At 39.2% G+C, this 25,927-nt stretch overlaps 1 protein-coding gene across 1 annotated transcript in view; it reads left to right on the top strand.

Moving 5' to 3' along the window:
- The window catches only part of fbxo10 (F-box protein 10), a 32,458-nt gene extending 8,134 nt beyond the window's left edge, over positions 1-24,324 (top strand). Inside the window, exons 5-12 of the mRNA XM_017709348.2 lie at positions 1,773-1,922; positions 3,401-3,537; positions 5,096-5,166; positions 6,408-6,560; positions 9,496-9,831; positions 14,048-14,358; positions 15,367-15,548; positions 16,233-24,324. Coding sequence (XP_017564837.1) covers positions 1,773-1,922; positions 3,401-3,537; positions 5,096-5,166; positions 6,408-6,560; positions 9,496-9,831; positions 14,048-14,358; positions 15,367-15,548; positions 16,233-16,410 — 1,518 coding nt within the window. The 3' untranslated portion in view covers positions 16,411-24,324. The remainder of the gene's footprint in view (positions 1-1,772; positions 1,923-3,400; positions 3,538-5,095; positions 5,167-6,407; positions 6,561-9,495; positions 9,832-14,047; positions 14,359-15,366; positions 15,549-16,232) is intronic.
- Positions 24,325-25,927: the final 1,603 nt, after the last annotated feature.

Below are 25,927 nucleotides of genomic sequence, written 5' to 3'. Positions count from 1 at the left end.
GGTATGCTCGATTTTTGGTTCCTAGGTAATTGTTCCTCATACAGGTGAAATAATGGCAATGGTGCATTCCGCAAATAGACAGTAAGTGCAAAGACCAAATACTGTTTTCCTCACAAACTGACTGCAGAGACACAGGGATTGAATCGAAAAAAAAGCACACAAGTGATTTTTCATCTAGCAGAAATGTGTGTAATTTGTGCTTGGCGCCAGTAAACCATGGCAACCAACAGTCTGCTCAATTTCAGCAAGCCCCCGTGATAAGCGGTCAGCCATTTGGTCGTCAAGAGATAAAAAGTCGCTGCTGGTGTGAATGTAGGGTTAAGCTGTAAAATATGAAGATATAAAGTAGATGATGTCAGTAATCACATGATAACTTGGGGTGGTAGAGGTTTAAGAAGCATGGTACACAAAAATATTTCAATTTAAAGCTTAGTTGTTTTTAAAGGAAAAATGTTGGGTTGTATGGGTAGAAATAATAATAATAATAATAATAATAATAATAATAGAAATTTTAAAGCACCTTTCAAGATGCCCAGGGACACTGTACACAGAAGAGTGAGATAAATATAAAGAAGAATTACTCACTGCACTGCACAAATTCCAGTTAAACAGAACAAATTGTTCTAGCATGATTTATCACTCCAGAGAAAACGTTTTCACTGCTCGAGACTTTACTGGCAGAGTGATTTGCACAATTCCAGCAAATGCTTGGCATTGCGCATGGTAACCTTAAGCTTGTGTGCAGTTGCTTTGCCAAAGAAACCCATTTCATGAAGCTCCCGACACACAGGTCTCATGTTTGGTGTTGCTTTCAGAGGCAGTTTGGAACTCTGTGGTGAGTGGAGGGTAGGCAGTGTTTATGCTCTTCATGCTTAAACACTCAGTGACCCTGCTCTCCTGTTCTGTAAGTTGACTAGGGCAGATCTATGACCGTTCAACTGAGCTCTTCTGTATGACCCAGATCCCGTATTTTATGTTTTTGTTGAATATTTTAAAGAAAGTAAAAATCCAGTTTAGATTTTATTTAAGACTATTAGTCATTTTAAAATGCAGTAAATTATCCTGGATGGGCACAGTGTGTCACACCCTGAACTGACTTTTTGACTGCCTTTTTGAAACGAACATATGACCAAATGGCCATTTTATAGTTCTTTGAACACAGACCAGTCCTCAGGTTACATTCCTCAGGTTATTATACTATAGTGCATATATAAAAAAAGAAAAGAACCAGTCTGTTACTGGGCAGAAGTGCTCAGATTAACCAGTGATAACTGATGACTACTGTCAGAGGCCAGTCAGTCAAATGTGCACTAAATGTTGGTTTGCTGTTCCTGTGGTAAAAGGGGTGAGCCAGCAATCGGATAGCCGTGGGTTCAAATCCCAGGGCTGACTGGTGGTACCTGCTTGTGCCTTTTGGCAGGATACTTAACGTCTGTGCTGGCGACACTGTGGTGCTCCCAGACTGGGCATAGTTAGACAGCGTAATAAGAGATTTCCCATTAGGATCAATAAAGTATTTAACTCATCACACACTTTATCTTCATACTAGGCTGCCTCAAGCATAAGTCCCTCAGCTCAGTATTGTAACAGAAGAAACACATTTCTAGCAAAAAATAATGTTCAAAATAGTGCAGGCCTGTTTTAAACCATGGATTCCCATTCAGGGTTCACCACTGGTTCTGCAGTGTATAGCTATATAATCACAATAAGGTGTTTATGTAAGTGTAAATGTAATGGTAAGCACATTCACTAGGCCTTTTTTTCCTTGCTAGTTGGTGATGTTACGTAACGAGGTGAGTGGGTGCCGAGCATCTGGTGTTTTCCTGCGTCTCTCCGCCCAAGGCCTTATTGCCGAGAACAACATTCATTCCAACGGGGAAGCGGGACTAGACATCCGCAAAGGAGCCAACCCCATCATTCTGGTAACCGTCTACCACCCACAGAACTGTCTGCACTAATAACCTAGCTTAAGCTGAGGATGGCATTATAGTCTCTGTTGTTACAAAAAAGCTGCTGTTTTGCCATTTATTTTGTGTAAACACTGCAGGGCATGTAAACATACACTGAGATTTTGTGTTTGCGATTATGCTGTACAGTCAGCCCCGCGAGTGATGGCACCCTTAGTAGAGATAGGTAACAAAAGGTCTTGGAAAAATGAAGTTAATTACCTTGCATAAAAAAAAAAAAATTCAAACACTGTTATTGCCACACATGTATTCAGTACTTTGTGTGCTCTCCCTTTGTCAACATAACAGTGACATTTCGCTTACAATACTTGAAGAGTAGCAAATCTAATCAATGTCACTCCTTAATACAGAATCTCTCCAGATCCTCCATGGTCCTATGTCCTTGGACTTTTTGGACCTCCTTCTTCAACTCACCCCACATGTTTTTCAATGGGGCTTAGGGCAGGAGGTTTGGATGACCATGTTTAAAGCTGAGTGAATGAGGCCAACGAGCTCTATTTTTGTCTTATCTGGCCATAAAGCCTGATTCCAGTCAATATTCCAGTGGCATCTAGTGAACTCCAGTAGCTTATGTTTGTGTGTGATGAAGGAAAACTATCTTCTGGCAAGCTTTCCAAACAGTTTCTTGGCACGTAGGTGTCATCTGATTGCACTTTTGGAGACTTGGTGACCCCAAACTGCTACTATCTTTTGAAATTCTTCAACCATGAAGGAGAGATTTTTTTTTTTTTTTACCACTGACCGAAATGCACTTTCCCCAGAGGGGTTCAGTGGGGTTGAGGTTAGGGATCTGTGCAATTCACTGGAGATTCTCCACACCAAAGTGACCAAACCATGTCTTTTATAGAGCTCACTTTATGGACCGAGGCACAGTCATCCTGGAACAGGAAACGACCTTCCCCAGATTGTTGCCACAACTTTGAAAGCATATAATTGTCTAAAATGACTATGACTAATGGCTATAGCATTAACTTTACCCTTCACTGGAACTAAGGGGCCCAAACCCTGACAAACATTTGAGTTGAGCTACTTACCTACAAAGACTAATAGTTATGCAGCTGACTATATATATAACAATCAGTTTCCTTTCCCAGAAAAGATGCAATTAATAAAAAGCACAAAAAGGTTTTTGATAATACCGTGGTTAAATCCATATTTTTCAGATTGTATGTTAGCAGTTTGCTATATAATATAGCTATTAAGCCCCTAGAGAAGGAGTAGCTGAATAAACTTTGCATGTAATGTAATTATTAGTCAAAAATGTTGTTCTAGCGCATATCAAATGGATATGTACTAGAAAAATTTGGTTTTAAAGCATATTTTAATAAATTGTGAATCTTCATTGTGACTGAAGAAAACAAGACATTCTGCCCTGTCTTTCATTGTCTTATTGTTTTTTGTCTGCCTTTCTTTCGTTCTTTCCATGGCCACAGTGTAACAGAATCCACAGTGGGCTGCGTTCTGGGATTGTCGTCCTGGGTAACGGGAAAGGTTTCATTCGCAGCAACCAAATCTACGGCAACAAAGAGGCTGGAGTCTACATTCTTTTCAACGGCAACCCTGTGGTCAGGTAGCAAGGAATGCATGAGAAGGCATTTGTTTGTGAATGTTTGTGAAGGTTCTATACGGTGGTTATCAGCGTGGAAATCTTGTATCTATATACACTGGCCACTTTATTAAGTACACCTCCTTCTATCTGCACTCATTGTGCAATTTTATCGGCTACCCTTATCATATGAGAGCATTTCTACAATAACAGACTGTAGTCCATCTGTTTCTCTGCATACTTTGTTAGCCTCCTTTCACTCTGTTCTTCAACAGTCAGGACCACCACAGGGCAGGCATTATTCGGGTGGTGGATCATTCTCAGCACTACAGCAACGCTAACGTAGTGGTGGTGAATTTGTGTGTGTTGTGCTGGTCTTAGTGGATCAGATACAGCAGCGCTGCTGGAGTGATGAAACAACAGTAGCTACATTTACATGCAGCCTAATCATTTGTTAGCAATCTTACTGATAGCTCAGTCGGATCAGAATACATTCATGTATACATTCCAAGTACGATTTATGTCCAATTGAATGAGGAGGGTAATCCTGTAAATAATCAGTTAAATAGAAGAATAATAATTACGTAAATGTCTCTATCTGATTACATTCCCAATCAGAAAGTTGAAGTATGAGTTTATAACATTCAACATGGCAGGAGCAGAACCTGGTCTGCAGAGGAGACTAAGTTTATGATTTAAACTTCAAAAGACAGCAGTGGGGCAGGTGTCCAGCTTATGCGTATGTCCATAGCTGACAGCAGTTCAGTCATCCTTATACCTATTCCAGCACTTCCACTGGGATACAGAACAAGCAAGACTGTAATCATCAACCAGACATCATCAACCTGACATCAACCAGAATCTAACCAGTGTACACTAAAGCATGTTGGCATAGCGATCATAAACAGTGTTTTCTGAAAGTACAGCTGAATGTACATGATAAAACATACACTAAACCAGGTGATAGCTTTACCTTGCTTTTTATTCCATTTACCTCTCTCTGTCTGTATGCTTATCTGTTTTTCTAGCTTGCTTCTTCTATTGCTGTAAAAGCATACATTGAGTCGCAAGTGCTCCAAACAGGAGATGAGTGTGATGAGAGGATGACTTTATTTCTTTCAAATAAACCTTGCTCTCTCCACTCTCCAGTTCAAACTGCTTGGCTAATAAACCATCCAGAGTAGACAGCTGAAGTTATCTTCTTATTTGCCAGTTTCTTTTCTGATTTTCTGTTCCAGCCTAAATAGCGCAACAGTATTACAATTCTAATAAGAAGCTTGCAAGTATGACTCTATATATATATATATATATATATATATATATATATATATATATATATATATATATATATATATATACATATACATATATATATATATAAAACGAAAATATGTCAGATGTGTTAATAATAATAAACAAGCAGCGTGAAAGCAATATTGTTGCTTTATTGGTCAAGTTGCTATATATATGGAACCATAAATTGTCATGTTAATTGGGCTGATGTACTAAATTCAGTTTTGATGAATCATTGTTCAAACCCACAGTGAGTACTAATTCCCCTCTTTATTTTTCGTTCTGTCAGTGGGAATCACATTTTCCAGGGCCTTGCTGCTGGCATTGCTGTTAATGAGAACGGAAGAGGCCTGATCACTGGTTTGTATGGCTATAATGACTTTTTCTGTAGTGAACTGATCATTTATGTCATACAGTCGAATACCATGGACAATACTTGTGATACAAACCCATTTATAGTAGAAGCCCTTAGGCAGTTTCTGAATTTTGTGAACATTTGAGATGTGAAAGTTAATTTGTTAATAACATGTTAGAGAATCTGTTACTGTAGCCTTGCCATTGAAATACAAGCAAGAATAACAGCTGTGATTCGATTTTGGATGGAGTGGACATGTTTCTGGATGTTGACATCAATGTTTGGCCGTTCTTGCATCAGAGAATTGCGCACTTGGGCCAGATTTCATGGATGCCTACCCTGGCATCTTACTTGTTGGCCTCTTGCCTCTTGCATGCCACTTGCGTGCAGTTTCCTGCAGAGTGTTCTTTCAGAAATTTGTTGTGAAGGATTTGTGTTAACTTTTAGAAGCAGTCCTTGTCTGGAACTGAAGTAGTTTTTTTTGTTTACAAGCCATGCAACACTGGCAGTCCCTGTCCATCAATTTTGTCTTTCGGCCACAATTCTGACAAGATTTTCCTGTAGATTTTTGCCACTGCTGGTAGACCTGTATGTCGCTTTAATACATCTGAAAATTCAGCTACTTCATACTGTGGCCTTTGGCACGATGAAATGCAATCACTCCTTTTTGTCATTAGCATCTCCGCACACCACCAACTGAACTCTAAGTGATCCTAGGAGTAAGGCTGCCTCATCTGAGCAAAGTGGTCTGGACGGGCTTTAATGTTTGAACGGTTATGTAATAAATATGTACCATTAGGTACTTAAAGGCCATTAGGCACTTAAAATGAAATAAGCAAGATTTAATACTCAGTGCGGAACTTAACATCCCTATGAAGCTGATTTTCTTTACTAACGTAGCTATAAAAATGTGCTTCTTTATTAAACAATTTGAGTAAAGACAAAGGCAATTAATCTCAGTTTATATATAATGAACATTTGAAGCTGTGAATTACCTTAGATTCTTCCTTCTGGAAAACTAATCTCATTTCTGATAGCATAAACTTTTAAAATTACTTAATAACTGAAGAGTGTGCTACAGCTGTGGTAGATAGGGATTATGTTTAAAAATGCTGGAAAATATGTGTTATTATCTCTGCCTCTGCCATTGGGAGTCTTTCACTGTTCTCTGTTTTTGGTCCTTTCTTGCTCTCTGTTGGGATCTCTTGCCTACTGCTTGCCTCTATGACTTGTTTGTCTTTTGCAGAAAACGTGATCAGACAGAATCAGTGGGGTGGTGCAGATATTCGTAGAGGAGGTGATCCCATACTGCGCAATAACTTCATCTGTCATGGCTACTCAGATGGAGTGGTGGTGGGGGAGAGAGGCAGGGGGCTCATTGAGGGCAACCACATCTACGGTGAGCATCTCTTTTTATAGCACTGCCTATTTGGGAATGACAGTCAAGATTAATTAGCCTTGAATAGTTGGACTAACTTGAATAGTTAGTAAAAATCTAATTTGCTCTTACCCCAAACAATCAGCCAAGAAGTTAAACAAGTAGTGTTATACATCAGGCATCCACAGATTGCATGCCCAAATCACCACAGACTCTTGGAGGAAGATCTTTCAATTGTTTAATTTTGTAGAAAAATGTTCATCACAGAGACATGCCACAAAAGTTGTTTTTTTTTTTATTCCAACCTTCTGGCATTAAGAAAACAATTAAACAAGAAATAAATATAATTGCTGTAGTCAGTCACAACTGTGTTTTTAGATCATGCAGAGGAAAGAAATATGGAATCACTAATTTCTGAGGAAAATATGGAATCATGAGAAAAACACTGCACCATTAGTACTTTGTTGCACCACCTCTGGCTTTTATAACAGCTTGAATTCTCTGAGGTGTGGTCTTAACTAATGACAAACTGTATTCATCATCAATACAGTCTCCAACTGTACTTACTGCTGTTGCCAGATCAGCTTTGCAGGTTGGAGCCTTGTCATTGACCATTTTCTTTAATTCCCACCAGAGATTTTCAGCTGGATTGAGATCGGGACATTTGCAGGCCATGCCATTGACATTATATGTCTTTCTTGAAGGAAAGTTTTCACGTCCTTTGCCCTATGGCAAGATGCATTATCATCTTGAAAAATGAAGTCATCATCACCAAACATCCTTTCAGCTGATGGAATAAGAAAAGTGTCCAAAATTTCAATGTAGACTTTGGCATTTGTTGAAGACGTAATGACTGTCATCTCCCCCATGCCTTTACCTGACATGCAGCCCCAGATCATCAATGACTGTTTCATTGTTTCATTGGACCGGCACCAAACGAAAGTTCCATCATCATCACCTTGCCCAACACAGATTTGCGATTCATCGCTGACGATTACTTTCATCCAGTCATCCACAGTCCACGATTGCTTTACTTTAGCCCACTGTAACCTCGTTCTTTTCTGTTTACGTTAATGACGGCTTTCGTTTGGCTTTTCTGGATGTAAATCCCATTTCTTTTAGGCGATTTCTTACAGTTCGCTCACAGACATTGACTCCCGTTTCCGCCCACTTGTTTCTCATTTGTTCTGTTGTGCATTTTCTGTTTTCAGGACCTCTTGCTTTAAGTCTTCTCTCTTGACACATTGATGTTTTCCTTGGTCTACCTGTATGCTTCCCTTTTACAACCTTCCCATCTTGTTTGTATGTGGTCCAGATTTTAGACACAGCTGACTGGGAACAGCCAACATCTTTTGCAACATTCTGTGATGATTTACCTTCTTGAAGAAGTTTTATAATTCTCTCCTTTGTTTCTACTGACATCTCTCGTGTACACTTTGTGAAACAGCTCGCCGAGGTGTGAGCACTCGTTTTTAACTGAAGACTAATTAGCAGATTTAATCTGATGCAGGTGTTTGTTTTAGAACTACAAATTACATTTCGTAAAAAAAAAAAAAAAAAAAAAAAAAATTCCGTAGTATTTTCCTCAGAATTTAGTGATTCCATATTTCTTTCCTCTACTTGATCTACAAACACAATTGTGACTGACTACAACAATTATATTTATTTCTTTTTTAATTGTTTTCTTAATGCCAGAAGGTTGAAATTTTGAAACAAAACTTTTGTGGCATGTCTCTGTGATGAACTTTTTTCTACAAAATTAAACAATTGAAAGATCTTCCTCCAAGAGTGGTGATTCCATAATTTTTGCCAGTAGTTGTAAAACGTGTTCAGTTGTGATGTATTCTCAAGTAGGCTTGCTTATGCGGTTTCTGATTCTAAGACTGTTATCTCTCATATTGGACAAAAGTAAGTCGCATAGCTATGAACAGCAATAGCAACAATCATGAAGGCTGTTTTTTTTCTTTCTTTGTTTGTGTCTATTATTACAAATACCACCTAAGCAAGACTGTGTGATTCAGTTTGCACAGTGCTAATTGGTAATGTGTAAGCATCCCTTAATTGTCATCCTCATGTTTGAGGTCTGCATTCGAGAAACCCAAAAGACAACCCACAATATCTTGTGATGCAGGGCTAATTGTGAGTGTTTCGAGGGGGAGCAGACGGTTAATCAACCCATATTCATACATGTATAAGAATCCTGTATAAGAAGCTAATGGATTGCCAAAATAAAATGATAATAATCACTTGATAAACAACTTGATATTCATTTATTTTTGTTTATAATATCTAACAGCAAAATAACAAGAAATAACAAGAAAAATAAATAAATGGAACTAAGGAAAATGTTCATAAGAAAGGTGAATACATGATAGTAAAGCTGACTAAAGGCAAGTCTGATGTGTTGCAACTTTTTTTAACCATGAATAGCACAGATGGAGACCAGGTATACAGGACTGTGGGAAGGAGTGGGAGAAGTGTCTAGGTTGCGGAGGTGCAGATTTTCTGTGGGGGTGTGTGGGAGCAGGTAGTCCTGTTCAGAACTGAAGTTTGTAAGTTCTTTAAGGCTGTGCCCAACATGAGCTGGTTAATATTTTTAGTCTTGGACCCACCAGGGTCTACAACACCCCTTGCATTCATATTCCCCTTCACTTGTTTCTCTCCACTTGCACTGTGTTCAGCTCTTGTTTGCTGGGATAATTGGACTTGGACTAAGGGATGATATAGATTTTAAAGTAGTGTTTTATTAGATATTTGTTTAATTTAAACTTTCTTTTACGTCCAACATAACATTCAATTTTAGTATCATACAGATATCTTTAATATTTTGCATGGTGTTCCCTGGGATTATAAAAAGTTTCTTTAAATACAAAATAAACTATAAAAACTGTTTCTTTAAATTTGCTGTAGAGACCTTGTTGTAAACCTTGGATTTCTCTCACATTGGCTGTGGCAGGCAATAGGGGCTGCGGAGTGTGGGTGATGTCATCAAGTCTCCCTCAGCTCATTGGAAACTACATTACCCATAACCGCATGTATGGACTGGCCGTGTTTTGCCGGAAGGACCCAGAGTCTTCGGGAGCTGGCGAGGGCTATCGGCCAGCGCAGGAACGAGAGAGAGGAGGAGGAGGAGGAGGAGGAGGAGGGGAGAGGGGAGGTCAGGAAAACTTTCATGAGGAAGGTGAGCTGCTGGCGTGGGAAAGTGACATGGACAGTGAAGACGAGCGTTTCTCTTCTCGTCGGCCAATAACTGTAGCCTTAGTGGAGAACAACTGCATGAGCCGCAACGGAGGTGAGAAATGCTCACAAACTACAAGCCCTTGTTCTTTTGCTGCCTAAATCTCAGTTGACTCTTGTGTCCATACACTGAGTAGACAGTTTACCTCTTATCTACACTCCTGTCCATTTTATCAGGTCCACTTACCATGTAGGTGCATTTTGTAAGCTTACAATTACTGACTAGCTCACTTGTGACTGCACAATTTATCTGCCTCATTTACCAGTGGAAAGGAATCATCACAGGACCACCACTGAGCAGGTATTATTTGAGTGATAATCATTCTCAGTGCAGCAGTAACACTGACATGGTATTGATATGTTAGTTAGTGTGGCATTGGTCCAAGTTTATCACGCAGAGCAGCATTGCTTGGGGTTTTTAACACTGCGTACTAGTAGTGTAAAACCGTTTAAAATTCTTTGTCGGGTTTGATTAAGTCAAAATCTTTATACTGGGAGGGCACAAGTAAGTGTGTGTAATTCATCGTACAAACAGCACAAAAGAAGTTAATGTTAGTTAAATAGCTAGTTAGGCGTTTCAGGAACGTTTGAAATGAAAAAGAAAATGCAGCTGACCATTGATCGCCTGCTGTCTAGTCCGCTTTATTTTTGAGGCAGTGGACAAAAGGGAATGCTCAGTCTTAGCCTAACATAGACACTGGGCTATTTCTGTTTTCTCTCATATCACCTGAGAAGTCACTTGACTCTGTCAGCTTCTTCAGATGATGCTGTGGTAAAGAAAGTAGTTTCTTCTCTCTGTGACTAAAATTAAGCTGTTCTACTGTTCTACCTTAAGCATACAACAATGAAACAGTAAAGCAGTCAAATTAAAAGAAAAAAGTTTGATGTTATGCAGTAAAGTTGACTGTTGGTAGTGAATTCCCAAGCTAATGACAATGCTAAAGACACAGATGGTAAACCTAAACTAACAGCTAAAGTAAGTGTTTTGATGTGTTTTCTACTCTACTTCTGGAATAAAGGCATATGTAAATCATGTAGCCACTTCTATCTGTGTTATTTATACCAAGATTTCTCATCCCGTGCCAATTACTCATAAACATAACGGACATGTTGTAGCAAATTGGCGTTACCCACCCTCCTCATAATCCTGTTTGAATAGTGCTTTATTCTCATAATTTTTCAGATGCTCCCTTGAATTTGATTTGATTTGCTGAGTGGTAAGGTTGGAGATCTCTAGGCTCGTAATGATTAAATTTGATTCTCGCCAAAATTGCATTCTAAAATTACTTTTTATGTCTTTTGCTTTCAGTAGTCTACATTTATGCTTTTGTGCTCTCTTCAAAATCACATACCACATATCACGTATCACATACAGTTGCAAGAAAAAGTATGTGAACCCTTTGGGATTACTTGGATTTCTGCATAAATTGGTTATTAAATGTGTTCTGATCTTCATCTAAGTCACAACAATAGACAAACACAGTCTGTTTAAACTAATACCGCACAAAAAATGATATGTTTTCATGTTTTTATTAAACACAACATGTGAACATGGAAAAAGTATGTGAACCTTTGGATTTAATAACTGGTTGAAATTCCTTTGGCAGCAATAACCTCGACCAAATGTTTCCTGTAGTTGCAGATCAGACCTGCACAACGGTCAGGAGGAATTTTGGACCATTCATCTTTACAAAACTGTTTCAGTTAGGCAGTATTCTGGGGATGTCTGGTGTGAATCGCTCTCTTGAGGTCATGCCCCAGCATCTCAATTGGGTTGCGGTGAGGACTCTGACTGGGCCACTCCAGAAGGCGTATTTTCTTCTGTTGAAGCCATTCTGTTGTTGATTTACTTCTATGTTTTGGGTCATTGTCCTGTTGCATCACCCATGCTCTGTTGGCAGACAGATGGTCTTAAGTTTTCCTGCAAAATGTCTTGATAAACTTGGGAATTCAGTTTTCCTTTGATGACAGCAATCCGTCCAGGCCCTGAGGCAGCAAAGCAGCCCCAAACGATGATGCCCCCTCAACCATATTTCACAGTTGGGATGAGGTTTTGATGTTGGTGTGCTGTGCCTTTTTTCTCCACACATAGCGCTGTGTGTTCCTTCCAAACACCTCAGTTTTGTCCACAGAATATTTTGCCAGTAGTGCTGTGGAACATCCAGGTGCTCTTTTGCAAACTTCAAACGTGCAGCAATGTTTTTTTTGGACAGCAGTGGCTTCCTCCGTGGTGTCCTCCCATGAACTCCATTCTTTTTAATGTTTGATTATTATAGATTTGTCAACAAAAATGTCAGCATGTGCCAGAGATTTCTGGAAGTCTTTAACTAGCGATCTAGGATCCTTCTTCACCTCATTGAGCATTCTGTGCTGTGCATCCTCGCAGGACGACCACACCAAGGGAGAGTAGCAACAGTACTGAACTTTCTCCATTTGTAGACAGTCTGTCTTACCGTGGACTCATGAACATCAAGGCTTTTAGAGATACTTTTGTAACCCTTTCCAGCTTCATGCAAGTCAGCAATTCTTGAACGCAAGTCTTCTGAGAGCTCTTTTGTGCGAGGCATGGTTCACATCAGGCAGTGCTTCTTGAGAACAGCAAACTCAAAGCTGGTGTGTTTTTTTTTTTTTTTTCTTTCTTTTTATTGATGACTTGGCAAGAAATAACAAACCAGTACACATTCCAAATAATTACGTAGAAGTCATCCATTTTAACCTATTATGACATAAACCCCCAAACATACATATACAACACAAACAGAAATAGGACAAACACATACAATATACTGTAGTAACAGTATAATTAATAAATAAATAAATAAATAAAAACTCCTCCTCCCCCGCCCCCTCGACCGCCAACTCAGGAAGATTTTCAAAATAAATAATGAAAGGTTGCCATGTCTCATAAAATTTATGAACAGAACTCCTAAGGCCAAACTTAATCTTTTCCAGGCTAAGAAAGAAAATCACATCCTTTAAACACAATGAATATGACGATGGGGCAGCTGACTTCAACTCAAGAGAATCCTCCGTCTAGCTAGCAATAGAGTAAAGGCTAAAGCTCTACAGTTGCCGACCGCACACGCAGGAGTGACCTCAGGCTCACCAAAAATTGGCCACAGAGGGTCAGGGACCAATTTCAAATTAAACACTCTTGATAAAGTAGTGAAAATGTCTGCCCAGAACTTATCTAGTTTTTTGCACGTCCAGAACATTAAGTCAGCCAGATCCGAGTCACCCCACGGACATGCAGCGTCGGTACTTGAAAAGATTTCTGCCAGTCTAGCCTTAGTATAATAAGCCCTTATGGACTAACTTCAACTGCATCAGGCCAAGTCTAGCATATGGTGAGGAGGAGTTGACCCTTGACAAGGCTCTCAACCACCAATCATCATCCAGCTCCTTCCCTAAATCAGCTTCCCATTTGGCCTCGAGCTTGAAATCAGCCTCTGAATGAACAGTCATAATACAGTCATATAGTTTTGATATTAGGCCTTTTGTGTTTGGTTTTAAATTGCAAACCCCCTCCCAGGATTTATCCTCAGGTTTGTAAGGGAAAGAAGAAGCAAAACGAGTTTGGGCACAGTGGCGAACTTGTAGGTAGCGGGAAAAAAATAGTTGGGGGGAAGCTTAACTTTCAAATTTAATTTCTCGAAGCTGGAAAAAAATGTCTCATACAAATCACGAAAGCTAACAATTCCAGGATTGGCCCAGTGTAGAAAAGTGGAGTCAGTCTTAGAGGGAGTGAATAAATGATTGTTACTGGTGTGTGTTTTTTATAGGGCAGGGCAGCTTTAACCAACACATCCAATCTCATCACAGTGATTGGACTCCAGGTTGGTCGACTCCTGGCTCCAATTAGCTCTTGGAGAAGTCATTAGCCTAAGGGTTTACATACTTTTTCCACCCTGCACTGTGAATGTTCACATATTGTGGTCAATAAAAACATGAAAACATATCATTTTTTGTGCGTTATTAGTTTAAGCAGACTGTGTTTGTCTATTGATGTGACTTAGATGAAGATCAGAACACATTTAATGACCAATTTATGCAGAAATCCTTGTAATCCCAAAGGGTTCACATACTTTTTTTTGCAACTGTATGTTTTTATGAGTCTTTCAGGAGAGAAACACAATGTATCAAAGTTTTTTTTTTTTTTGAGTCATCAATGGTCCTGTGGTCTAGTCTCTTTCCATTGCTGGGTGGGGTAGAGGAGTCCTCACTCTTCTTTCTCACTTATGTACACACATTTAGAAACTCTTTCTCTGCAGCAGTGGGAGTGTACGTGAAGAGCAGTGAGGCGCTGAACGTGGTGGGCAACATGGTGGCCAACAACAGGGCAGCTGGCATGTCTATCATCCAGAGCTCTCAGCTGACCCGGCTTGTCGGGAACTGCGTCCATGGCAACGGCAGGGTGGGCATCACTGTGGACAGAGAGTGCCGGGTGGAGCTGCGTGGCAACGGCATCTATGGCAATGGTTGCCATGGAATTTGTTTTCGTGGTGATGGGCAAATTGTGGAGAACGATGTGGTTGGAAATGGCGCCATTGGAATACGAGTGATGGAGAGCGCAGATGTCAAGGTGTATTTTCCATCTTGTTGCCCCAAAAGGGAGTATTAAAATGGTAGTTCAGCAAAAAATCTAATTTACACAGTTTATCTTTCGCTCTAAATATCGTCAGATAAAACATGTTTGATGGTCAGAATATTGATCGTTAGTTTTGCTGGAGATACAAGGTTAAGATAGCTAACAAGTAATGGAGGGTAGCAAGCAAAAAGTACACCAATTACCATCATGCAAACTGTGTGCCTAAGTTACCACACACTGGCCTCACACTATATTGGGTGTTCATCTTAAACAGGCTTGTACATGTGGTAAATGTACTACGTTTAAAGTGGAGAGAGAAAACATGAACAAGAAGCTGGCGAATAGCTGACTTCAGCTTGATATTACTCAAACATATGAGAGGGTCAATAATAATTAATTGTCTTATCCCCCTGTTTGAAGTTATATGACTGCCTAAATATAACTAAAGCCCAGCAGCGACGTTGCTGAACTTTACCCTCCTCTGCTCTCTCTGCAGACTGGCAGGGTCGACTACAGAGCACCACTAGTAGCCTGTTCATGAAGTAATGTTCTTTATTTGAGGGTTGTTACATTTCATAGGGGAAGATACCAACCACTACCCTTTATAACTCAGTTCCAAGGGGCCAGCTGACACTCAAAAACAAGAGGGAGGGGTAAAAATAAGAAAGTGGGCCTAAGAAGTGTTTTGTAAACATTTTTGTGGTTTAAAGAAAAATGTTCACGTGTTTACAGCTGTTCAAAGCTTCTTGCTACTCGTGTACTGGCAAGTGTTTCTAAATTATGATGAAGATGAAATAAAATAGTCACTGCCGAAACAGCACTCAAAATAAAGAGTATAAACTTCCAGTACTTGTTAGCTGCGTTAGCTTTATGACTCCAGTGCAAAGCTAACACTTGGGGTAATGAGTAATGAATTTGTATGAATTTGTTTTGGCGAGCTGTCACCGTAAATTAGCTACAGTTTACAGAGGTAAAGACACATGGTGTGTGTACTTCCTGCAGGTCCTGAGGAATCGTGTACAGGCTTTGCAGGGTTGCGCTATCTCGGTGAGGCAGCAGGTTCGGGGTGTTATTCAGGAAAACCTGGTGTATCAGGGCTTCCCAGTCAACATTAAGCCGCCAATATACACCAACCCGCTCAACCAAGAGTGCGTTGTACTCAGCAACACTCTGCTCACGCACAGGTGAGTCAGATGAATCACCACAGAAACACTGGCCTTCACTTTTTATTCGCCTTCTTTTAAAATTGAGGAGATAAATTCACGAGCTCTTTCATTCACAGTTAAGATCTCCGTAACTCAGTTTGTGCTGCTTTTGGAGATGCAGCTCCACGCAAGACGAAGCAAACGGGCTAAATGTTTTGTGTAAATATGCAGTCCTCCTCACAGGACGAGTAGACAGTGATACTGAGTCACTTTCTATTTTATAATAATTATATACTACTATTCAAAATTTTGAAATCATTAAAATTTTTTGAACATTTTGGTTATTTTATTCAATATTACCATACCCAGTATGGATATAAATCCTGTAAATCACACACTAAACACACTAAAATATGTTTAATTCTTTGGATTGAGAGATTGTTAAATGATTAATAATGTAATTGTCTTTTTCTTTTTTTCATTCCTTTTTATTTTATCTGCTTTGAGATTGAATCACCACTTAGCAAATACGAGGCATTCTAGATTACAATTATTATATATACAATCAGTATTATTACAATTTATTTTTCAATCATTTTAACATCATATAATTTTTTACAGTTTCTTACACGTAGTTGCAACCTGTGAAGTTGTAGACTGAACTCTCTCTTTTTCTTTCTCTCTCTCTCTCTCTCTCGCTCGCTCTCTCGCTCTCTCTCGCAGACCTAACACTCCCTGGGCTCTGGAAAATCCACCTCCTCGTCCCCTCTGCAATAATCCGCCCAGCACCACCTCTTCGGCACACCCTGCCAATCTTGCCATCAGCATGACCAGCAGAATCACCACCACTGTGGAGAGTGGTTGCCATAACAACGGCAGCATCTTCTGCTCCATACTTTGAGGGTAGAAGGTATCCTCACTAATCTTTTGGAAGACTGAAGTCACCTTTGGACCATCACCTTTATCAGAGGGACAAGTTAGTGTTGAAGATCTTGATCTTGGGTTAAAGCACTTAGGGACACTGTCCCAATCTACTTTTTTTAGTAATTTACAACACTGAGAAGGCTGGAGAGGACTTCTGCTACCCCATAAGACCCGATGAGTACGTAAGCCACATAACGTAAAGGACTAGTTTGACAAAGTTCAGATTCATGTAATATTCTCTTTACTCCAAATGCAGTTGATTAGGACATGGCTACATCTTCACCTTAGCTATAAGGCTAATGCAGGTAACTAGTAATGGGAGCTTATAGCCACCAAGTTTGACTATGCAACTGCCTGCCTAACACGGCATTTACATTTCTCAGGCATGGAAAGCAACGCAATGAATCCTGTTCCTTTTCTATAACATACATACAGGTCTTTTGCATGCAGAATATGCCATTCACATGCAAAGTATTGAGTTTTTAATTTTAGGGACAGGACAGGGAGGTTTTTCTGCCATTGGAGAATTCTAAGAGAGAATCTCTCCTATCCCTACCACAGCACAACAGCCTCTCACTGTCATTATTCAACCCACAGATATATTTAATTTTGATTGGCCAATCAGAACATAAAATTACTGTAATGTAAACAGGGAGCCATGTTTTGTGAGGAGTAATGGTGGTTTCATTTTTCCAGATTCACATTTCTTTTTTTCAGTAGCTTTCAAACGGTGAGGCAGAGAGTAAATTATCATTGTTAGAAACCCAAACAATCAGCTTCCTTGTAGTTTACGTCTGATGTTGGTGTAGAACATGGTGATTTCTTTGCTTTTACATATCTGATGGATCCAAAAATGTAACAGAAGCAGATTCATTTAAATTTAGTCAACAATGTTGAAGTGAAGTTGTCAGTGCTCTTTAACAAAAAGGTAAATACATGTACAACCCACAATGAGTCCATTTACATGCACTCTGTAAGCCAGTCATTATCGGATTTTCTGCAGTTATTGGATTATTAAGTACATATTAACGCACTCGATATTTGCTTAACTCTACTGACTTTGTTCCTCTGCCTTTTCAGCGCATCTAGATCATTTTTTTGTAAGCACAACAAACCTTAGCCCATTTGGAGCACATTAAAGTGTTGTAGGTTCATTCTGGATATAGCTTCGTTATCCAGAATGAAATCAAAACGTATCTTTTCAAAGCCAACAGATTTGCTGAATGTGTTCAGGTTCATTTTGGCAAGCTTGTTACTTAATTTTAAACTTTTTCAAATGTCATCTTTGTTGTGGTTGTCATGCTACATTCACATGTTGGTGGCAGACAGAAACTGAATATTCCATTGTATTCAGTAAAGCTGCAATGGAAAACTCCACCACTGGCAACAGTCCGCTGACCACGTCAAGCACGGCAGTGGTATGAAGCGAATGTTGAATTTTTTTGGGAGCCATGAACTCCAAACCTCTTATTATTGATGTTCAGGTAAATCCAGTATTATACAACGCAAACGTGTCCTGCTTTTTTCACTCTAAACGAAGCATGCCTGTCATCCATCACATTTTGAGGTCGGTACTAACTGTGGTGTGAAATTAGCCAAATGATGCACACAAAATTTTACAATTATTCACAAAAATCACAGCATTAATTATATAAATATCAAGCGTATGATGATTTAGGCATTATGCTTGCACAGTGAAAATTGGTGGTATAAGCTTCCATTAGAATCACTGTACTGTCGTAACACTAAAGCAAAATTTGGACACAAGCAAGTCTTGGGTGGATCAAGTACATCTGGGGCCAAACTGTTTGTTTCAGTCTTCTCAAGTCTCAAGCATAATACCAATATGCAGTATACTCACTGTTCTGAGCTGGTTAACTGGGATAGCTTTCCCACCATAACAGTGTTCTGACAAACTTGTTGAGGATGCCCACTTGAAGTGATTAGTCAGAATGAACTAACGTTAAACGTTGCTAAATCTATAAGTTATCACATGGCCTAGCAGCTGTTTCGATGGTGATGCTAAGGCATTGCTAGGCCTAATGTTAGTCATGAGAATATCCAGGTCTTCCACAGTATTGAGGTCTTCTGGGGCTGCTAAATCTGATATAATTGCATGCCTGACACTTTTTAAGCTTTTACTTATTTATACATAGTACCTGGTTGAGAGTCTAATGACCTACTAACAGTCCAAGTCATAAAATTACATATGAAGAGTATTCAAAATGAGTGACCTACCGATTTAACTTGTAATGCTCTCTTTTTATGGTTAGAACTCATACACCATCATGCAGCTTCGTTAAAACTATTTACACGCCACACTGTCCATTTTATCAGCTCTACTTACCAGACAGGTGCACCTCCTAGTTCTACAGTCTCAGTGGTCACAGGACGCTGCTGGCTATATACATAAAATGTTCAAATACTAAAAAATATTAATTTGCCGTAGTAGTAATGTAATTGTTCAGGCTTGTCATGTAGGTCCAGTTTCGCAGACTCAGATTAGCCTTGAGTCTACACAAAAAGGAATTTACAGTGGTGATTCACCATTGCCCCTGCAGTTTGGCTGTAGCCTAGGCTTAGTCCTGGACACCACTGCTATTTTTGGCTCAAAATGAGTTACATTTCTACAACCAGTAGTGAAGCAGCTTTTTTGTTTACACACAGCTGATTTCTTTATTTAACTGTCTATCAGAGAATCCTCCTCTCACTAAGCACAGCTACTTAGGGGAGTTATAATGTTCAAATATTATAATATGATACATGTTGTTGTTTTTGCATTGCCATAGAATACACTTTTACAGAATTAGAAAAGAATGCTAGCTTTTTTGGTAAATGAAAAGGTTTTTCCCCCTAAAAGACAGCAGTGCTTGTTAAAGTAATAACTGTCACAAGTCATGGTATAAAATGTATATATAAAAAAAAATTATATATATATATAAAGAAGATGTGCAAGATATATTACATGTTGCATTTGAATGTTTGGCAAACACATGCGTTATTGCTGCTCATAATATATAAGTAAACTAAAGTGTTTGTGAACTATAAGTCTACATCTCAAAATTAAACTGAGTTTTACATGTTCATTTAAAGCAGTCAGAGCTTATGTTTCTGCGTAAAGTCTGGCTCTCTGGCTGAAATGAGTGAGAGAGGATTTTCTAACCTAGCTCAGTCACTCCCTCAAACTACAGCATCCAAGATTCTCTACAACTGAGTAGTGGTGCACTTCAGAAGCCATAAACGTACCCTAATGAGTTATTTGTTTCACCTGTTCATTATCAGCAGTTAGCGGATGCTTGAGTCCTCTTTTCGCCTCACTCCTGTAAAACAAGTTAGCATATTTGAGACATTAGTATGGATATTTATTACTCACTCAAGGTCAGCACTATGTTATCGTTAAATCTACCACTTTTTATGCCCATCATTAATGCACTCAATTGGGAAACTGAAGTGTTCCCATACAGAAGACAAATGCAAGAATAATTTTGTTTTCCTAAAATAGACCTAGAATTTAATGTAGTCATTCTGGCCATGTCATCACTTGTGTATCTGCCACGAAAACCACTTCAGTCACTTGGCGAGCAGTGAGGCATCTTGTATCGTCTCTAAATATCCTGTCATTTGTTCCAAAGTTGGAACACACAGTTAACAGGACTCTTGGGGGTACACAACTTGATTAATAAGGGCCTGTATTCTCAGCAAAATAAAAGAAATTGGCACAAGCAAAGAAACAAGATGTTTCCTAGTTCCTTCCAGCTGACTGGATCAGAATGGCCTTCAAAAGATTTGCTGTGCAGGTTTTAATTCTCGCTGCAAAGGATTATGTTCATTAATGTAGGCCTTGTTTGTGCCGTTAACGTTGATCCGAAATCTGTTTTCTCCACTTTCACTCATGATAAATAACATTTTAAGGCTTGCATTTGTGTAGGTGATGCTGATTCTAGATCAGCATGAAAGCAGATGAAGGCAGTGCAATTATAGTAAAGTATATTAGACTAGCTGACTGACGATCAGCCCTGAACTGGGCGTGATTTTAACTGTACCAGGGTCTCCATATTTATAAAAACGAATAAAAGTCCTCATCCTGGATCGGTTTTTCTCTTTTAAATCTAGTTAGAGTATAGAGTATGATTACTTGGGGAAGGCCAGAACTGATATAACTGATATAACCCTTTGAGATAGGGATGGGCGATATGTCAAAATGTAATACTGTGACACCAGACATGGAGACAATGTAAAGATACTGGATGCAAAAAGAGGTAGTTTCATTCAACAGAATAAGGAACAGGAGAATAAAAATCTATTTGGATAAAAAAGTAAATAAGAGTGCACATTAGGCTAAAGGCTAATCAGCTCTTATTATGCAGTTTTACTATGATAGAGACATCATGTTTTGTTTGTTTACTGGCTCTTAATAATTGGCCATTTGCAAAATCCAGATAAATCCCACTTTCTTTAATTACTGTTGCTGTATCCATCAAATGTTCAGCCCAGACTGTGTGGTAGCATCTGTAGCATTTGCTAACACGCTGAAAGTCTCAGTAGTGCAAAGGAAAACTCAGAAGCACATGGAAGAGTACATTTAAAAACATTTATTATTCAGGAATTAAGTTCAAAGCCAAAATTTGATGCTGAACACCAGGGAATCTTGTAGTCCCTGGAGATTGTAGCGACTCAGGCTGTCCCTTCAAATTGTCTAATGCTAAAGCTAACACTGGAGCTAAGAAAACTCATCTTAAGGTTGTTCTGTGACGTTATTCATTGTTAGACGTGAGACAAAGTGAATGTTAGAAACCTCAGGGCCTTCTGATGTCTGGGATCTAAAAGAAAATGCACTAAATCCACTAAAATCATGCTTTTTTTAAAACTCTAAGTATTGCAGTACTGTTCTTCCGTTTTTCAACCAAAGGGTTCAATTCTTGAACCGCTGAGTGGAAAATTGGCCAATCAGGAACTGTTTTCTCTGTGGTATCTAGGCAGATACAGCTAAGCGAGCTCTCCTATTGGTTAGAATTTCCAACAGCAGAAGGGAAGGCCAAATGTGTTAGATTAACCATTGGCATAATTACAAAGTGACAGAGGAATCAATCACGTTTTGTTTTCCAATAGGCGGAACCAATTTTGTGAGGGGGTATAAGTCATTCTAGACCTTTTGTAAGTCCTACATACGTCACTGAGTGAATACGAGCAGCACTCTCATCAGAGAAATGGAAAACAGCAGTGACAGCTCTGTGCCAGGCCTCTCTACTGAGAGTCACTGAGAAACTGCAAAGGTAAAATAACAGCTGGTAATATTAGCATATCTGTTACTTTAAGCTTGTTTTTCACAGAGTAATACATTGAAAGTCTTTGTGAAACTTGTGTTTAATCCGGAAAGTCTTCTTACCTTATCACTAACAACTACTAGAATCGCATAGGGATGCTAGCAGAAGTTAGCATTAGTTAGTTGTAGTTGGTTTCTTCCTCATTTTTTGACATTTATGGCATAAACTAAAGGCCTCACTCTAATACGCATGGTTCACCATTGTGGAGTGGCTGATTAAAACTTTGGCTAAAACTAAAAGTTTAGTCTTCCACAGAGTTTAATCCGAAACCTTTTCAGCTTCAGTAACAGTTAGCTGACTGTTAGCCTTATAATACAGTAATAAGGCACAAAGTTCCCTTCTCTGGGATAAAATCACAGTAACGCACAACAGCCGCAAGTGGTTTATTGTATTTAGAAAACGCCAACATAAAAACTAAAAAAATTCACAATTTTCATAAAATATTATCAATAATACTCCGCCAATAAACCATGGACTGCTGAATGAGGAGAAGAACGTTCATATATTGTGGTCTTTTTACTGTTTTGTTTTGTTGTATAAAAATGAATTTTAATGCAAAAACCTCACTTTATAATTACTTTCTGGTCACCAAATTACAGCTGCGAATCTTATTTAGCACCAATCCAGCAGCACCCTCTTCTTGTGATGGGGCTGAATCTAACTGCTCCATGCTCCCTACATAGTGCACTACATAGGGATTTAAATACTGACTTCTGCATCCCAACTATGCATAATATAGCTAGAAAAATAGACATTTGGGACTCCATACCAAATAAACCATGCACTATTTGGCTGTAGAGACTAGAATTTCTAAACTTTCCTACTTAGCACACTATAAAGGGAGTAGAGACATTTAGGATTTAGCCTGGGTTTATTGCTACTGCTAACTGAAACACAAACATTTGAAGAGTGTAATCCATTCAAGTGACATTTTTAGACTTTACTTCAAGTCTGTGATATTAATGAATGGAGTTCTTTAGGCTGTTGGCTATCTTTTAGCCTGTTGGCTAGCTGACCAGATGTTCTAGTTAAGAACACAAGCTGCCAGCCCCTCAGTGTAAAAAAAAAAAAACAGGTTCTTCTTCAGTACGCTCAGTGGTCCATGCGAGCAGCATTAAAGTCAAAGATTATTCCATTTACAGCACAAGGGTTTTTCGTGCCATAGCACTGTAATATACAGTTCACTTACTGTGAGGCAGTCATAGATGTAGTACATCATGGGTTTTACTACAGCTTCAGATCAGCCAATCAGATTTTAGGACTGGAGCTGTCCGTTTTATAATTCTGACTAATTTACTGCTACTGGTGATACCACACGTTTGTTGTGATGATTTTTGTCTGTTTTTCCTTCACTTGATGGAGAAAATAGCTCATAGTGTGAGTCATGATTTTGCAGACAATTGGTCACTTTTTTTATTAATTATTTTTTAAATTTGGCCAGTGGGGATAACGGAAGTGCTCAGAGAAGTGTATAGTGATTTTGTTGACATATTGCCCACCCCTATGTTTATAATATTTGTTGAATATAGGCTCATAGTTACAGTTGATGATTTAACCCTTCAGATTCAGCTCATTGGTCAGTTAATAAGATTAAAGCTTATTACTCTTCTATGACTCATTTAGTAGCTACTATGAAGCTAATATATGAGTTTTGTGTAGTTAATTGAGGTATGGAAATCAAGAACTTCCTTGGACTTTAAGGAGTTATAGTCTGTGGTAATGGGCTGAATGCTACAGATGCAGAAGATCGAGATTATTTTGGGAAATGATGACGTGTTCCTTTAAAAAATCTTATTCTAAGAATACACAATTATGAAAACGAGTGAGAAAGCTTTTGCTGTTGTTCATCATGAATGTGAAGTCAGAAAGAGAACAAGAAAGAACATTGCACTCATCTTTTCTCCCGAGTGACAGATGGGGCTGAAAATAGTCAGTAAACAGGTGAGGTGCACCATGGGAATTGGGAGTCCCGCTCGCACCAGCAGCAACTCTTCCACCTAAGCGACGGCCAAAACATCACTGTTCTCAGCTGGCCTGCTGCCATAGCAACCCCATGTGGCACTGCGGGGTCTAATCTCAGCATGGGACGATCAGCCTCATAACAGCCTATTGAGGTTTCTGACAGTGTGCATGTTTTAGAGAGATTTTTTTTTTTTTGCAACCTGGCAACCCCTTGCTGCATAAATGCAGCAGGGTGAATGCTGTTAGAAGAACTATTCAGTCAAATTACCTTTGATTCCATTTCAAGCAATCTGCTTGAATTGTAAAACACTGGCTGATCAAAGGGTGTATTCACAGCAGCACCTTGTTTTTTATTGAGTAAATTGCCTGCTTTCTCTCGTGGTTATTGCAGCAGAGGTTCATTGAGACTGGAGACACATTGCAGTTGCAGTCAAGGTTTTCTATGCTGAATTATTCCATCATACGCTGTTTCTTTCTGTTTATCATTGCTGTTTCTCCCAAATAGTGCAATATGTTATGTCTGAAAATGTGCCTATTTTTACTGTATGCCTTCATTTTTTATACATGTTGTAAAATCTAAATAGAAATCTATTGAACGTTTCAAATGTGCCTTTTCATTTGGGAGTGACAACAGACACATTCACTGGTCTTCAAGATAATATAATAGGAAATCCCTCTTAGGACTCCTCACATACTGTATGTGGACACCCCTCCTACCTATTGGGTTCTGGTGTTTCAGCCACTCACTGCTAACAGGTGTATAAAATCAAGTGCATAGCCATGCAATCCTTCATAGACAACACTGGCAGTAGAATGGGCATGGGAATGAAATGGGTTTCCATGGCCAAGCAGCTGTACACAAGTCTAAGGTCACTATGTGCAGCACCAGGTGCTGGCTGGAGTGGTGCAACTGGACCCCGAAGCAGTGGAAACATGTTCCCTGTAGTGGAAAACGCTTCATTATCTGGCAGTCTGATGGATGAATCTGGATTTCATGGAAGCCAGGCGAACTACCGGAATGCATAGTGCAGTAAAGTTTGGTCGAGGAGGGATAATGGTCTGTTGGTCTGGGGTGTTTTTCAGGGTTTGGGCTAGGCTCCTTAGTTCCAGGGAAGGCTAATGCTAATGCTACAGCATACAAAGACAGTTTGGGAATGCCCTTTCCTGTTCCAGCACAAAGTGAGGTCCATAACGACGTGGATTGCAGAGTTTGTTGGGGAGGAACTGCCTGCAGAACCCTGACCTCAGCCCCGCCTTTGGGATGAACTGGAACGTGGATTACGAGCCAGGCCCTCTCGTCCAACGTCACACATGCTCTTTTGGCTGAATGGGCACAAGTTCCCACAGACACACTCCCAACATCTTGTAGAAAGCTTCCCAGAAGAGTGGAGGCTGTTATAGTTGCAAAGTGGGAGCCAACTCCATATTAAAGGCTATTGTTTAGGAATGGGATGTCCAACAACTCATTGTTAGGTGTCCACATACTTTGGCCATGTAGTGTGTATCTTTCTAATGTAATCTTTTAGTCAGCTGGAAATTTAACTTTTTTTTTTTTAATTTTGGTTCATGTTCTTGGTTCATATTAGCACAATTCATCATATCAATTAATGATAATTCTTGTTTTTCTGAAATCTTTCATGAACATGTTCTCTAAAATGTCTTCTTTATTATGCCACCATGCACTAGCGGGTGAAGAAAAATAATAATGAATATCACATTTCACTGCCACCTTTGCACCAGCCTGTTGTGAAGTGAAAACCCTTAACTAGCACAGATACCCTCATTCAGAAATGTGTCACAGTATGCATGGAACATGCGATTCAAGTCCACTTTAATCTAAGATAACCTGTGCCTGATAATCGGAACCCAGAATCATTTTCCCAATTTTATTTAACAACAATCACTCTACCATTGAAACTGATAATAAAAGTGATTATAGATATATAAGGCAGGACCTGCTGCCATCTGTCTTTGTGTGGTGCACACATAAGTGGATAAAGTGAGGGAGCTTGGTTACTTACAAGGAAGATCCTTGTTCATGCTTTTGCATATATCAGAAGAAATTGGCTCATTTGAATGCAAAACTTACTAAATCCCCCCTGCATATTCAGTGTTTCTGTCTGCCAGTTTAGCCTGGGGAATTATGTGACACTCCTGGCTGTTTGTATCATAGTAATGAATAATTAGCATTGCTTATAGGTCAAATAA

This window comes from Pygocentrus nattereri, chromosome 22, assembly GCF_015220715.1.
Source record: "Pygocentrus nattereri isolate fPygNat1 chromosome 22, fPygNat1.pri, whole genome shotgun sequence".
Lineage (NCBI taxonomy): Eukaryota > Metazoa > Chordata > Actinopteri > Characiformes > Serrasalmidae > Pygocentrus > Pygocentrus nattereri.
This window is presented reverse-complemented; position numbering and strand designations above follow the sequence as displayed.